A 16,828-nucleotide genomic window follows, 5' to 3' on the forward strand; every position below is an offset into this window, starting at 1 on the left:
AACATTACATACACAGCAACGGAACCTGCAAAACCATCATTCTTCTTCGATCTACGTTATCTTGGATGATTCAACTTAGGGGCTTCTTTTCATCAGATGAAGATACCGATTTGACGAATTGTGCATGTTCCAAGATGAGGAAAGCGTGGTCAAGACTTTGCTGTTTCTATATGCACCACAGAAAAGGTGAGCAAATATCAATTTTTTGTTGTTCTCAACGTCTCACTCTCAATGTCCTTTGAAAGATATCGTTCTTGTTTTTTCAACGAGCGCAACTTTTCGTGTGGCGATGACAATTGGCTGCTGATACGGCAGGTTTATAGAAAAACCAACAGCAAGCCCCCGAACAAGCAAATCTGGTATCAACACTCCGTTGAAGCATCATTAATTTGACAATTGCTTGTTGAGCGACACAGGAACTCGACTGGGAACTCAAGCATACTCCACGCAGTAGAGTATATGTTAAGCTATTGATTAAAATGTTAAATGTTTAGATAACAAGGAAAATGTTTTTGCTTTGAAAATAGCAAAAGAAATGTCTTGTCTCGCTTGTGATAAAACGGAGGATGCAGCCATTGATTGCGACGTCGTTAACTAATTTGGTCCGTGAAAGTTGCTTTCAGACCTTTGTTGATTTGTCCACGCCATTGTCATTCGCTGATGTGTCTTTTTTTGTTTTCTTAGCTCTTGCCTTTGTGGAGTGACCTTCAGCGTTCGGATCCGGTTCTGGCACTGAAACAGTAAGTATAGGAGGCGGTACAACATCATGTCCATTCAAATTAAGCTGCAAAAAAAGCAAACGCCTCGCCTGCTCGCCCAATGTGCGTGTCTGTGTACAAACAAGTCTTGGTTCCTATATCATTGCTTGGCTGAAGAGTTCTTACAGAGATAATACAGCAAAATGCGTCTTCATCATGTAGATTATTTTTGAGAACGTCCATTCTCGCTGCCTTCCTTGGGAGGTTTTGTACGTAATTCCATTGTTGCTTCGCGCCAATGTGTTTGCCTTTTCTGAAATTTTCAAGAGAGAATTACTTTCACATTTATGGTGGTTTTGCGTTTCCGCTCTGATCAAGCAGACAAAAAGCGTCCATAAGCGTTTAGGACATAATGGCTGCCAGCACGTACGGCTTGCGACTTTTAATCCCACCTCCAAGGTTTGTCGCTTTTCTAATGCTCACAACTCTTTTGATGCGCGAAAAAGAGCAAGTTCTTAATGCGAAGCAATGAAGTTTGAGAGTACCGCAATTCAACACAAATCATGACAGGTATTCAAAATTATATTGTGCCTGATGAAATAAAGATTTTTTGTTAACAAAAGATCAGCCGTTGATTTGTCTTTAGCGGTTTTTGCGGTGAGAAGACTTTCTTTTTGTTGATCATATCGATAGGGCAGTCCTCAATACATAGCGATTAGTTTGACAAACGGATTTTCAAGTTTTACTGCATGCCAAGATGGTTTCTACTCGCTTCACCTTCAACGGAGGTCATGAACTGATCACAATCATCACGCATCGCTGTAGGTGCAATGCCAAAGGACAGTTGAATTAGTGACAGCTCTGAGAACACGCATACGCATAGGGTGTAATAGAGAGGGAAAATTGTAGGTTATTGGTATACAGCAACAACAGCGAGTCACTCCAGCTGAAATGCTCATCGATAAACGAAGATCTTCAATGGTGGCTTACGTGTTGAGGTAAAGGGTTCGGAAGAAGAACATTATAGGTAGCTATGCGTCTGGTACTACACTACAAAAGGACATACAAATGTAATAATGATAAAGATGATTTGACGAATGTCAATCAACGAAATAATATCAGTTTTCTACTGTGAATTACTATCAGTTTTCGTCGTGACACTATTCTTATGTGAGAGCTTTCAATGGATAGATTCAATTAGGATCAGTACAGCATAATAGATAGTCAAAGTGAAAGCTTTTCCTGAACAAACGCCCATACGACCAAAATACATGTTAGCAAAATAATTTATTTTGTTAGTTTTCTCTAAAATAATTCACACAAAATAGATAGAGCTGGTCAAAAAAGCGGCTCACAGATAGCATGGAGATATCTTGACTGAAGAAGAAAAATAACGATGATCTCTAGACATGAACATAGAATGAGTTTTTATCGTCTAACTGTCATCACATACATATGCTTTCGTAGCATGCATCCAAGAACTCAGATATTACCCCCTTATGCGTTATGTGCATCGTGGCTCCTATCGTCACGGAGCCCAAATGTTCCAATCGCAAATTTTTATATATACACAGACACGAACGTCAAGTAATCTGGAATAAAATACAAGGATTACAGGCATCATATCGACCATCCCAAAGTTTAAGTAATGTTGCAACATGTCGTTAAGCAGAAACAAAAAAAATGTAGAGAACATGCATAAATATACAGTTGCCTGCTTGCATATACATAGAAATTCAACGTTTTTAGTGTACCCTCCTGGGCAAAGATATTACATAGCAGTTATAATCGATTTGGCTAGCATCCTCCACTGCCAGTAGCCCCCCTTTTCCCGTTATCGACGAATAAAACTACTTTTCACACCGGATGCCAAATTCTCCCTCTTTTACGCAAGAACAATCACAGTTGGGATGGCTGCTAATTCCACAGACATTTTGAAGAGCGGTAATAATTCTCAGCATAGCCTCACAAATGAAATGAAAAAGACGATGATCATGGATCGATTTTATAAATGCTTTGCCGTTACCCATTACTCTTTATCGTTTACATTGTATAGATAAGCGGGAAGTTCCTCCAAGGATCGAGGATCATGATTCAGATGATGACGATTCAAGCGACAAAGGTAACGATATTTAAGTACCAACAGAAACGACGACGAGCATACAATGCTACTATCGACTGATCATCGTCAGCCATTGTTCGACTATAACCACCAATTAAACATGTAGATGGAAAGTCGGAGAAGCCATACTCAGCGTTCTCAACCTCGTACAAACGAATCATAATTTGCATCCTTACTATAAACTATATTGTGCATTTGATGTCCTACAACATCTATTTTCCAGCAATCGATTCGATAAAAAATGTACGTTGTGCGTCAATAAGCTCAAGCCTTCATGTGCTTTGCTTGCTTAGTTTGATCATGTTGAAGTGTTAGTAACAATGACGCACAAATTTGAATTTATATAGAGCTTCAATACGACAGTTGCCATGGTCAACTTGACAGTAACGGGATATAGCGTATTGAATGGAATTGGCCCTCTGGTGTGGGGTCCGTTTGCTGATGTTTGGGGACGAAGACCGATATTCCTGATAACATTCATCTTGTATATCGCCAGCAACGTTGGTTTGGCTACGGTTGACTCATTTGTTGGCTTTCTCATACTGCGGATGATACAAGCTTTTGTGTCCGGCCCAATCAATGCTCTATGTACAAACTGTTTCAAAAAAGATGATGTGTTAAACCACGAGACCGGAAAAGCAGATGTCTTATTTTTCCTTTCAATTGCGTAACAGGTGCAGGCGTTGTGACCGATATTGCATCGCCAAAAGAGTAAGCAATATAGTCATCGTTGAACATTTTAAAAGAAATGTGATATTAAGGGATCTTATGGATCTGCCACTCCACAATCCATTTCTACAGACGGGGTGGATACTTCGGTGTAATTACGGGCGCTCTCATGTTCAGCACTGTATTCAGTTTGTTCATCGGCGGTGCTATAACCTACTCTTTATCCTGGAGGTACTTGAATGGCTTTTACAGAGGCTGTTGCCCTTGCGGCTCCTAACCAATATATATATATATTCGTGCAATCATTTCTTTTTGCAGGTGGATATTTTGGTTTCTTGCCATTGGCTCAAGCACTGCATGTATCATCACATTTGCTCTTCTTCCTGAAACTCTGCGTGCGATCGTCGATGATGGATCTGAATATCAAGACCGTACTCCATTACAGCTGCTTTATACAAAATTTAATGTCTGTTGTCAACAAACAACTGCTGAAGACAACGGCAGTAGTAAGAAACCATATTTCTTTAAAGGTGGATTTCCCAACATACTCAAGCAACTTAAACTGATCCTCGAGCCGGATGTCGCTTTATCTGCTTTATCGAGCGCAATGCACTATGTAATAATGTCAAGCGTACAAACGACGGCATCAACGATATTCCCTCAGCAGTACGGATTGAACCCTCTGCAAGTCGGACTGGCATTTTTGGTAATGGGCGGTGGGACAGCAATCGGGAGTGTTATCGAAGGCCGACTCTTGGATCGTGATTATCGTATAGCCAAAGAAAAAGGACTTTCGATATATAGAGCACGCTTAAGATCAGCATGGATTCAACCGGTTCTGTTGCAGCTGGTTGTAGTTCTCTACGGATGGTGTTTGTATATTAATGCCCATCTAGCAGTCATACTTGTACTTCATTTTATCAGTTACGTATACACGAATCATTTAAGAGAGTGCAGTAGGTGGAATGATTGATGTTCTCCGCATGACTAACATTCCTCATTTTACCACCCGTTTATTATTGTGTATGCCGTATATAGTTGGATTTGTGGCACTGTCTATGTACACTGTCTTCCAGACGCTGGTCGTAGATCTGTTTCCCGAGAAGGGGTCGTCTGTAAGCGGTATCATGTCTTTTGTACGATGCGATCTTGCGTAAGTAATTAGTGTCGTATATGATTCCCACCTTTAATGCCTATACGTGACGAAATAAGAAAAATAATCACACATTTTTCTGTATCAAATTTAAAAGGGCCGCGGGCGTCGCGGCTACTGAACCATGTTTACAGGCACTGGGTTTTGGTTGGACATTTACAGTCTTTGCTGGGCTACTTGCCACTGTCAACATTTATATCTTTCTTCTCGCTCGGTACGGACCTCGATGGCAAGCAAAACGGCTTGATAGTATACAATAGATTAAGTTTAGATACGTATGTGTATGCTTTAACAGCTGTTTATAAATGTTCATAAAAAGAATACAACCATATATAGAATTATTCTTATGTATACAGCAATTTATATGAAAAAGACATGACATTTCTACACACTGGATCAATAAATGGCACCACGACAACACGTTTGACAGAAATGCCAAGATGGTACATATGTTTCTTTTGTTTCACGTTTGAAGGACTGATTGCAGTATTATGCGTTGTTGTTATAGAGCAAGAAAACGTCTTTTTTAAGAAGACTTTAGTATACATGATAGAAAGAGATATGAGAGGTAATTTGCTGCAGCAACACATTACATTTCGCACTTACTCTTTTGTTGTCGCGGAAGAACTAACAAGAAGGACGCTTCGAATAGCCTCATTGGCCGGTTCTGCTGCTGCCGTTGCTGTTTTTACTGCTTCAACGTGATACTTTACCTTTGCAACACACTGGTCAAAAAAACATTACGCGTTAGTATCATACTCTCTTCTTAACCTCTCTCTCTCTCTCTCTCTCTCTCTCTCTCTGTGCGTGGTGTGTTTATGCAGAAAACGAAAAATGTGTTGCTGACTGCTGAAAACTTACAAGAGCGAGGATTTCTTGCCAAATAAGTGGATCGCAGCGTGTGCTAAAATGATAGGCGTTCAGAAAGTTTAACAAAGACTTGACTATTATTTATACCGTACTTACTTTGTTTCAATATCTGGGCGCAAATACTGGTTACAAGCGTTCTTTGGTAAGTTACACAAAATATATGATAAAAAATGTTTTTTTTTATTTTTCATAAAACACTTTTTTTCTTTTTCTTTATCAAAATGTTTAAATCAAATGAAACACTATTTCGAACACTTTACGACGATGAATAAGCTATAATCTATTTACAAAAGCAAGGACTTATAAAACCTTTTATTTGTAAAAAATATGAAAAACCATTATCTATTGGAAAATATTATCAAAGATATCGATTTTATTATTATCCAGATAATATTAGAAAAGGTGTATTTGCCGAAACATTATTTGAAAAAACAAATCTACGACCAATACAAATAGTAGAACTATTTACGTCAATGGATGATTGGTATGTATCTTTTATAAGATAACATATATAATATTAATTTGTTTTTTATATAGATCCTTCTCCTATAAAAGTGTCTCTACAAATGGGAATCGATGATGAAACAGTTACACGATTATATTCAAAAATACGCTTTGCGATAAAAACATGGATCCTTAACAATCAAGAGTTATGGAAAAATGTAATTGGTAGACAAGATGAAATTGTTGAAATCGACGAATGCTGTTTTGGCAAAACAAAAATTACTACTGCAAAGCATAAACGATACAGAAAACATATGTGGATATTAGGCGGTTATCAAAGAAATTCAAATCTGTTCTTTTTGGTGCCTGTTCAAAATCGAAAAATGTCAACATTATTACCAATAATCAAGGATCAAGTTTATCAAGGAACAACTATAATCACTGATGGTTTACGATCTTATATAAGCTTAAACAAGATGGGATATATTCATAAAGCAGTTGATCATTCGAAATATTTTGTGGATCCAAATGATTCAACAATACATACTAACAGTATGGAAGGTTTTTGGATGCATTTAAGAAAACATATGCCCAATATAAAAGAAGATTCTGAGCTATATACGTTGTATTTTTTAGATTATGCTTTTAGAAAAAGATATCATCATAATTTGTTTGAAATGTTAAAAACAGTTATTATGTATTATAATGAAAATCAAATGAAAATCCAAGATCAATAAAAATACTCTTTATTCTATCAAATATTATATCCACATTTTTTAATTTATTGGTATTATTTTCACTTAATAATTTCTTTTCATACATTAATATATTGTATAATAATTGTAAACAATATTCATCTCTTTGAATAGCAGAGACACAAGGCATTGTCTTTAAGTGAATGGCTCGTTGGACAACGAAGAATGGAACAAGTGGAACTGATACAACAGCAACTGCAACTGCAGCGGCAGAAAGGAGAGAATACAAACATTGATTTAAAACGATGTAATAAAAATGAAGAATTGCTTTGATTATAGGAGATAGGATGGGGGTGTAAGTGTTTGATGGTCAATAATTATCGCTTTCTTTTTTGTCTCAAAGACGATGTGCTTCTTGCTGGTCCTTTGCCCTTGCTTTTTGTGTTCTTTTTTTCTTTCATGGAAGAAGCTTGTGTTTTTACAATCCAATCAATAGGCGTGCGATTTTTAAGAACTTTTCCGTTTTTGAGGAGTTGGTCGCAATCATTGATGTTCTTGGCTGTTTGCGCCAGGATCTCCTATGAATTGGTTAAATCAATAATATTAGCTGGAGCGGTATACAGTGTATAGCGAACATGGATCAGGATCTTTGTTTTACTTTAACTTGCCCCAACGCTTGGATACAAGTCGGCAAGCAGCCTACTTGATAGCTTTCTTGTGGCAGAAGGAATTCTTGCAATTCGACCATTCTGTACACATGCTTTGCTTTGAGGTCTAATCGGTACATTGTATACTTGAAACCTATGGTACAGAACTATCGTTAATAAATTGACGCAAAGACCAAATCCGCACTAGATAAATACATTTAAAGTGCTACCTTTCACGATCAATCCGCATACTGTCGGGTTGGGCACGCTGAGTTCAACTAGCTTGTTAATCATGCTGCGAAGCATGATACCCATTTTTATAAAATCCGATTTGCTGGAGGTTGGTCGCTTAACCTCGACAACGAACAAATCGTACGTGCGACTGGAAGCACGTTTGTAGGCGGTGAAATCAGGGAACAGCTGGTTTGGGGAATCTCGGGAGGATTCCAGCACAGCGTTTGCCCTTTTCCAAAAAAAAAAGAAGAGAAATATAGTATACACTTGTCAGCCTTGGTAGTGAAAGATATATCGAAGTCTACGTTCCAGTGATTCTTTTGGAAAAAGCAAAAAACCACAGAGACTTGATATCTCTACTATCTAAGTACAACTTACCTTTTGTGGCCGAACGGTGCATCCTTGACAAAAAGTGCGTGCAGTAGGGCGTGTAGGTATGTATGTACCAATGTGTCCTCTACGATATTGTTATCGCATGCTGAGGGAACACCAACGAAACTGTTCAGAACATCAACAAAAACCGATGCTACGAAGTCTCTGCTCTCGATTGCGGCTGCCTAATATTCGTGTATTGTTTGCTTTATATCCCAGCTGTCTGTTTCTTTGTCTTGTGACAGCTGTAGACTTTAATTCAATATAGTCATATTAAATGATTTTCATACCTGTTCGATATCGCTCGCCCACGTTGGCAACACACTTGGTAAATCTGGCTTGCATTGGTTGCGAAGCAATTCGTCTTCCTTGACGGTTACCACTGATTCCTTGAGGCCGAAGAAAAAGATGCAACAGAGGCTCCTATGTAAGAATATCATATATTCAAAGGTACGTTAAAACGAAAACAATAATGATCGAGCAATTATAAAAAAGTTACTTACAATGCTCGAATATTGCTAATGGTTTTGTTTGTTTTTGTTTCACTAATAGATCTTTTTTGATAGGCCTCGAGCAACTTGGTTATATCGACATTGTTTGAAGCGATCCACTTTAATGATTGCAACGCAGTTAGTATATCTATCTGTCAATACGTTTGAAATGAAAGAATTGCTTTTTCTTTTACCCGATCAGCACGATCTTTGATTTCTCGGTCAAGGTCCAAGGGAAACACTTCAAACCGGTCTTTGTATAGCTTCTTCGGATTTTCATCGATACTAGATAATGATTTGGCGGATTCAAGGTCGTCATCAGGAACTCTACATGAATATGTTGTTATTATAACTGTCGGGAAGTATCAACTAATTTGTTGCAGCAACACATTGCATTTCGCACTTACTCTTTTGTTGTTGCAGAAGAACTAACAAGAAGGACGCTTCGAATAGCCTCATTGGCCGGTTCTGCTGCTGCCGTTGCTGTTTTTACTGCTTCAACGTGATACTTTACCTTTGCAACATGCTGGTTAAAAAAACATTACGCGTTAGTATCATACTCTCTTCTTAGCCTCTCTCTCTCTCTCTCTCTCTGTGTGTGGTGTGTTTATGCAGAAAATGAAAAATGTGTTGCTGACTGCTAAAAACTTACAAGAGCGAGGATTTCTTTCCAAATACGTGGATCGCAGCGTGTGCTAAAATGATAGGCGTTCAGAAAGTTTAACAAAGACTTGACTATTATTTATACCATACTTACTTTGTTTCAATATCTGGGCGCAAATACTTCTAATTTGAAGACATATTGATAAATATACATTTTTTAAAAATAATCTTCAATTTTTAATCCCTCCGGGGCCTCGATCTCGAAGGGATCTTGGCCCTGGGCCGAGGTCATAAAGAATTCTTAAGACATTATAAAAATGTTAATAGAACATCTTATCAATGTAATTTAAAAACACTTCCATTAAAAAATTCTTTAGAATCTAAAGAATTTCCCATAAAGCTCAAATTACTAACCTTCACATGGAGAGTCTTGTCAGTATCTAAAATAAATAATAAACTAATAGTAATATAAGTAACAATATCTTTATTTTTAATAAAAAAGCAGGGGATTAACTCAGTAGTAGAGTGTTAATCTTACAAATTAAAAGTCGGTAGTTCGATTCTACTATTCCCTAAATAGTTTATAATAATGGTAGAGTGGTTATCTTACACATAACTGGCAGTAGTTCAACTCTACTATTCCCTAAATTAATAAATAAAAAAAATATTTGTCATTTATAAAGTATAATTAAAATATAATACTTTTATTATATACTTGGTCTGTAAGGATTAACTTCTATCCAAAGGCCTTTAATTAAATTAATAAAATACCAGGTCCCAGGCCAAGGCCAAGACCTGGTATCTCGGTAGAATAGATGACTGAATCAGTAAGGAAGTAGTTTACTAAACTATGGACGTAACTGTCCTTGTGGGTTCAAGTCCTACTCTATTCATTAAATCATTAATATAAAATGAAGTCATACTATTTTTTAGGCTTAATTTATAAATTAAAGGTAATTATATGAAAGAGATTATTTATTAGTTTAGTAAGTGCTAATAATTCAGTAGTATTAAATCTTAATGATTTAAATAAAACATTTACTTCTTCTAAAATTTGGATAAATCTTTAATCTTATTCTCTGATGTACAAAGTTATACTGGAATCCAGCTAAATTACGATTATTAATATAAGGTGATATTATGAATGCTGAAAGAAAATATAGGGATGCATTCGATTTTCAACCTAGATCACTAGTAATGTTAACTAGTAATTTATTATGGCAACCAAAAGACTCTATCACAGGTTTACAAAGAAGAGTTATTTATATTCTAGTAACTAAAGTTCCAGAAAAAGTAGATAGGAATCTATTTTATTATGGCTTTAATATAGATAAAACAGAAGGTAAATTAGCTGAATCATTAACAAGTCTTGTTAATTGGGCTTTATCTAATCCTATTAAAAATTTAAATCTATTAAGTAATACTAATGAAACAATTAAATTAACTTCTCCTAATGTTTTAAATGAAACAAATCCATTAATTGAATGGATTAATCTTAATTTAGTAATATAAACTAGGAAAATTAACTTATATTGGTAAAAAGAATTCTAATCCTTAAACACATTTATATGCTAGTTATTATAAATCTTGTAATGAATATAGATATGAAACATTGTCATTCAATGACTTTACTACAATTTTAGAACAACAATTAAGAGTCTTTCTAAAACTAGATACAGAAAAAAAGAGATAAATAGGACTGGTATAAATAATATTGAATTATTAATTGAACCAAATTATGAAGGTATTGGTATTAATATTCAGATTATAGTAATTTAGTAGATAATATTATAGATGAATTTAATTACTAGCTTATACTATGGGATTAGAATCTATTCCTAATAAAATATTTTTTAATCCTCATTTAGTTAATATAGTTAGCACTACAGTATTTAGCCTAGGCTAAATACTCAGATGCTAACTTAATAAGCTTAGTGAACACTTCGGATTTTAACTATAAACTCGGGGGAATATCAATCAATAGATATTTCACCACCCCCCTTTAATACCCTTTATCCTTATTAATTCCTTCCTATTTAATATTTTTAAATTTTGAAAAGGTAGAATAAGCATTAGTTTGAATTGTGTTACTCAATTTAATTGTTAAAACATTAACTATATAGTAATATTTTGTTGATAGAATATTATATGTTGTAACTTGACCCCACAAGGTGGAATACCTTATGGTAATCGGGAAAGTTGAAGGGGAATAGGGCAATCGCTAAATTTGTGATGAATTTTTTCTCATCTATAGTTGGTAATAATTTTTTTATTATGAAATAATGTATCCCCCCATTGGCTGAGTACCCCCCCGGTCCAGTGGGGGATAGTTGGGGTATGGCTCTAAGATAGAAAAGATTAAAACTAGAAGCAAAGAATAAATCTCCCACCCTTGCTATAAAATATTTTTAAAAATGTTTTATCACAAGAGTGATTTATTCAAATCAATTTAATAACTTAAATAGGATCTAATAAAAAAAAACAGCCATAAAAATAGAATTTTAGAAGGGAACCTCTTTTCTATAAATTTATAAGTCTTTAAATTAATTTAACCCAATGTTTTCCCTCTATTTATAATGATACGATGTAGTTTTTATTTAGGGTTCAGGGTTAGTTTACTTAATTGGAATGTTTATACTATTTAAAGGGATTAATTAAAGGGTAAGGTTCTAAATAAGAACCCATAGTTTATTATACTACATATTATAGGAATATATATTATATAATTCCAAATAAATATAGCCATAAAGTAAAGACAATCATAATACTTTGAAGTAGAACAAACCAAATTATATCTGTTTTAATAGAAAGGTTATCTACTTCTTTATTACTATCAGTTAATCTTTGAATAATATTAATTTGTAATAGTTTATCTTTAACTTTATTATTAGAATTAATTAATAATCTGATAAATAAACTAATTGTACAAATTAAACCAAGAGATGAATAACTTAAAATGGTAATTCCTACAGAACCTACAATTTCATTATGGTAATAAATAAATAAGAATAAACTATATAATAAGTTAAAAATTAATAAAATCATAATCTCAAAAATAAGTAATAATTAATTGATAAAAATAAATTTAGATCTTAAATTTGCTAATGATTTAAGCCATTTAGGTAATTTATCTTGATATTTATTGATTGTTTTATTAAGAATATATTCCATTAATAAAAACAATAAAGAAAATAATACCATAGAACCAATTAGTAGTTCTACAAATCCAACAAATTGAGTTAGATTTAGATCAGTAGTATTGAATAGATCCCATTCATAGATTGAATCAACAGTAATATTTTCTGAAGATGAATTAGAATTATTTGATTAGGATTTGAAGAAGATTTTGAATCTAATAATTCTTGAAATTGTTTATTCTATTTTTCTTTTTCAAACTCAAATTTATCTCTTTCTAAAAGATGTTTTTGTTCTTCAAGAATTAATTCTCTTTCTTTCAATCTTAAATCATTTTTTAATTTCATTTTAGTTAAATGATATATTGAAGTAAGACCACCTAATGTTCTAATTGCACCTACTGTCTTCAAAAATTGTTTTGAATTAAATTGTGTGAATATAATATTATAATAAAGGAGAATCTCTTAATCAAGGGGTTGGTTTACATTGTCATCTCCTTACTTTTATAGTTTATAAGAAAGACTAAAACTAAACAAATTTGAGGTGATTAAGATTGGTAGAAGTTCCACTATTATAAATCTTAAATTAAAATAATCCTCTATGACGCAGTAAATCTATTTAGGTATTAAATATCCCCAATCAACCCATATGTTATCCTTGTTTGTGTGAATCTAGGATAAACTCTAGGTAAGAATCTCTTGTATAATTGTGAGTAACAAATAATTTATATACATAAAATAATCTATTTATTATTTATCTTGTTAGTGGTAGTCTATTAAAAAGACGAGGGAGGAAAAGGGGAAATCAAAATAAAAGGTAGGTTTTAAGGTTTCTTGTTGTCTTAAAACTATACCACTTTTGCCCCCTGGATATCTAGGCAGCAAACCAAACCAAGCAAATGTTAATGGTATTAGTATTAATTATCTTTATATGCTATAATTATTTAAAAGTATAGAGAGATTCTTTTCATTTACTAAATTATTTTAAAAGTAATCCAAGACAAATCGACGCGACCAAATGCTTGCCATTCCAGTCCAGTCTTTAGTCGATTGACTCCAGGCACCTATCTGTGCTTTATTCTTGTCCACAAAGCCTGCTAGCATTGGTGTATCAGTACCAGCAATGTAGCCACATAGCTCTATCATTTGCAAATAAGCAACATACGTCGTGAGCTTCATTCTTTGGCTCTTATGCTCCTCTTTCCTGGTCCGTACCAGTGTATCCTTGGTAGTTGTTATCCATAATTTCGATAAGTGTTGCTAAGTATTGAACGAATTGTTGCTATAGTTATGGTAATTGTCGCTAATGGTTCTGGTGATTGACACTAAGGATTCAACGATTTGTTGCTATGGTTTTGACACAAAGAAGAAGCATGCACAGTACACTCAGTAGAAGTCGGCTCTTATTTCTTTTTAGCGGGACCTCAAAAATTGGATAAGAGCTACCGAAACCACTACAATCAACAAATTACGTGACCGCAGGGACAACAGCTGTTGCATATGATACCGGATTTTGCGTTCAAAACGTCTACAGGCCCAAGCTTCTTTTTTGCCTGATGATGAGCGGGTTTCTAGCTTTGGGGAGTGGGCAATTTTTGCTTATGAAAATTGCTTGTGGACAAGCTTATTTTCGCTTGTGGACACCCTATTTTTCGTGCTCGGGCAGTGCGTTTTTTGCGATCAGACTCAGCTCGGATTCGCCTGTGGGTGGACCTTTTTTTATATACGACCAAGTCCTTTTTCGCGTTAGGCTACTAGTTATTCGCTTGAGCCCATTTCACTTTTTGCCATGGAGCCATTAGTTATTCACTAAGGGAGACCTATAATATTCGACTCCGGGAATTCGTTTTTCATACGTAGAATCTCTAATTTGTATATGAATTGCAGCATTTTCATATTTGACACACCCAAATAAAGATCATCTTCTGCCTAGTTGTTGCAATTGGATGGGTCGGTCAGGTCAAGGTTCTGACCCATTGACCCGCGGTTCAAGAAAACACTTACCCGATTCGACCTATTCAACCTGATGGGTCAAAACTTGGGTTGACGGGTTAAGACTTATTTCGATATGATGATGAAGGAAGTGTCATTCAACCTAGACTTAAGTACTGGAAATGTAAGTCCCTATATACACACAGCTCTCAAAAATGATGACACGCAAGGTGTCCTGCTATTAGTTGTCTAACCAATTATAATCTACTAGCTGTAATAGAGATAATAAAATTGCTATGATCGGTATAACCATCAGTGGCCGAATTAATTATTGATTTACAATATAAATAATAAAAATTGAATTTTTTTATTTATATTGGTAGCCTCCCATGAAAAAAAAAAGAGCGATTGTTTAAAGTATATAACAACAAATAAAAATGAACACAACACAACACACTGAACAACTCGATATTGAAATTAAAAATTTAATTGATAATAAATAGACTTTTCTTGATAAATCTTGGCCTGAAATGCAACATAGATTTAATCATAGAACAGCTATTAAAGATATGAAGAATAATACAATAAATGATATAAAGGATGTATTACTTAATAGATTTGGATTTATACCTGTATTTTATTTTCTTACAGTTTTATATGGAAATATTGAATATCCAGGGCCATACCGCGAGATTGAAAAAGGACTTGCATTATTATATCATATGGTATTAGGTGTATCAAGAAAGGATATACATACTGTTATGCCATATGCAACATTTTATGATTTATATAAGCGGTTCTGAATTACTAACTATAATGAATTGAATAAAAAGGTAAAACAAGATCTAGATAGTATGTTCTCATTACCACGTATTCGCATTCTATCAGCAATAATAAACAATCTAGATGGGTTTAAGAATGTTACACTATTTATTGATAGACATGATAGTAAAATAAAGTATTATAAACCAAATGAGTCACATTCACAATTATATTCATATAAATTAAAAGGGCCAGCTATACGTACACAAGTTATACAGGATATGAATGAAATAATTACACATGTTTCAGTATCTGAAAAATGTGCTATCGGAAATGATGGTACTATGTTTATTAATACGAAACTATATAAAAAAATAAGTGAGGCAGATTGTTTAGGAATGGATGGTGGATATAATTTATTTATACAAAAGTTTAAAGATAATGCGACAGATGCTAGTTATAGTTTTTATAATCGTAATTTTTTACATCCCATAAGAAAAGAATCAGGACAAAACTTAACAATCAATGAGACATACTTTAATAACAAGTTTGGATCATTTCGTTCAGCAATAGAAGTACAGTTTTCTATGTTAGGCTCTAAATTTGAACGATTTAATAATAATCGTGCAGCATTGCAAATATCTGATATAAGATATTATAATATTCAGTTTCGTGTTGCTTGTATTCTTACTAATATATGGCGATTTGTAAATAAGTATAATATAGAGGTACAACCACATCATAAATTATGGTATGGAAAAGATTTTGAATTCTGAAGTAAGAAAAACAAACTTGACTTAGTATTTTCAAATGAGCAAAAAGTAAATACTGAATATAACGAAATGGTTAACATGCAGCAGAAATTTCTACAGCTTAACATTAATCAATCAATAGATATGGCTATAGATAGTGAGGACGAAACTGAAAATAATACATCTAAACGTAAGAGAAAAAATCAAAGAGAACAGAGAAATATAGAACATAGTAATTCATATGAAATTGAGAAGATTGTAGGACATGTGTATACTGATAATAAGTACATATTTGTGGTTAAGTAGGTTGGATATAGTGTAAAGGATAATAGTTGGTTAACAGTTGATAAGTTTAATTCCTAGGAAATGCTACATGAATATATGGCCACACATAGTATTCAGCTCTAAATTAATTTCTTACTTATTTGCTTATTAAAAAATCTCATATTGAAACTGACTGCATCAACCTTTCGTTTACTTGCCCAATTATATATATGTTTTATGCATTCATTAGTTATACTTGTACTTATATTAGTATCTGTTGATTTATTTTTGACGTCAGTTTCTTTTGTTATATCTATATCATCTATTATAGCCTGTTTTATATCCTTATGCTTTTTAAAATATTCTTTTGGCTGTATTTCTTCTCACTGGGTGGGTAGGGGAATATCACCAGGTGAAAAACAGGGTGATATCCAGGTGATATTAGGGTGATAGGTATATTTCACCAGGTTTTTTAACATGGTGATATTTTTGTAGAAACCTGGTGAAATGTAACATATCACCATGTTTTGAGCATGGTGATATTTTGCTGCATGCACGCGGAAATAGGGGTTGCTCCGTAAAAAGGGGTGTTGCTCAATTTCTTTACAGAGGTCTGCATGTGCATGATTTAGCGTATAGGGAGGTGTAGATAGGATTAAAATGATAGCAGTATTGATCTGTCCAATGGGTTATGGATATTGTAAAATTATTTATGTTGTAGTTGAATGAAACGATTTTATTTTATTATAGTCATTGGCTAGAATTTTACAAGCATCAAAAGAAAACAGGAGCAAGTATTGATAGAAGGAAACTAGTACTAATGTAGTCGATTTATACTATAATGGACGGTGGTGATAGAGAGGAGAGCGGAATTTAGCAGAATGGTAGAAAGCAAAAGCGAAATGTCCAGATGGTAAAGTGCGGAATGGAGCAGTGTCGTCAATTGGAAGACCACATAAAGAGATTGAGCAGTTACTAGTTTGGAG

General features: G+C 34.1%; 2 protein-coding genes and 1 pseudogene across 3 annotated transcripts; 2 read left to right on the top strand and 1 right to left on the bottom strand.

Moving 5' to 3' along the window:
- Positions 1-2,937: 2,937 nt before the first annotated feature.
- On the top strand, positions 2,938-4,902 carry BDB00DRAFT_762475 (major facilitator superfamily domain-containing protein; the record flags this gene model as incomplete). The annotated part of the gene is made up of 7 exons (XM_053119333.1): positions 2,938-3,063; positions 3,168-3,408; positions 3,495-3,531; positions 3,622-3,720; positions 3,808-4,412; positions 4,528-4,642; positions 4,740-4,902. Coding segments are annotated over 7 exons (1,386 nt in total), but the record flags the coding sequence as incomplete, so codon positions are not given.
- Positions 4,903-7,028: 2,126 nt separating this feature from the next.
- On the bottom strand, positions 7,029-9,612 carry BDB00DRAFT_787406 (uncharacterized protein; the record flags this gene model as incomplete). The annotated part of the gene is made up of 12 exons (XM_053120698.1): positions 7,029-7,229; positions 7,310-7,452; positions 7,529-7,761; positions 7,911-8,089; positions 8,195-8,327; positions 8,408-8,514; positions 8,590-8,722; positions 8,803-8,921; positions 9,048-9,090; positions 9,153-9,181; positions 9,413-9,438; positions 9,609-9,612. The coding sequence occupies 12 exons, from the start codon at positions 9,610-9,612 to the stop codon at positions 7,029-7,031; spliced, it is 1,350 nt and encodes a 449-aa protein (XP_052980461.1).
- On the top strand, positions 9,502-9,573 carry BDB00DRAFT_t51 (annotated as a pseudogene). The gene has a single exon. The product of its transcript is annotated as a tRNA-OTHER (tRNA).
- Positions 9,613-16,828: the final 7,216 nt, after the last annotated feature.

This window comes from Zychaea mexicana (genome assembly GCF_025766255.1).
Source record: "Zychaea mexicana strain RSA 1403 chromosome Unknown BDB00scaffold_30, whole genome shotgun sequence".
NCBI classification, from domain to species: Eukaryota; Fungi; Mucoromycota; class Mucoromycetes; order Mucorales; family Lichtheimiaceae; genus Zychaea; species Zychaea mexicana.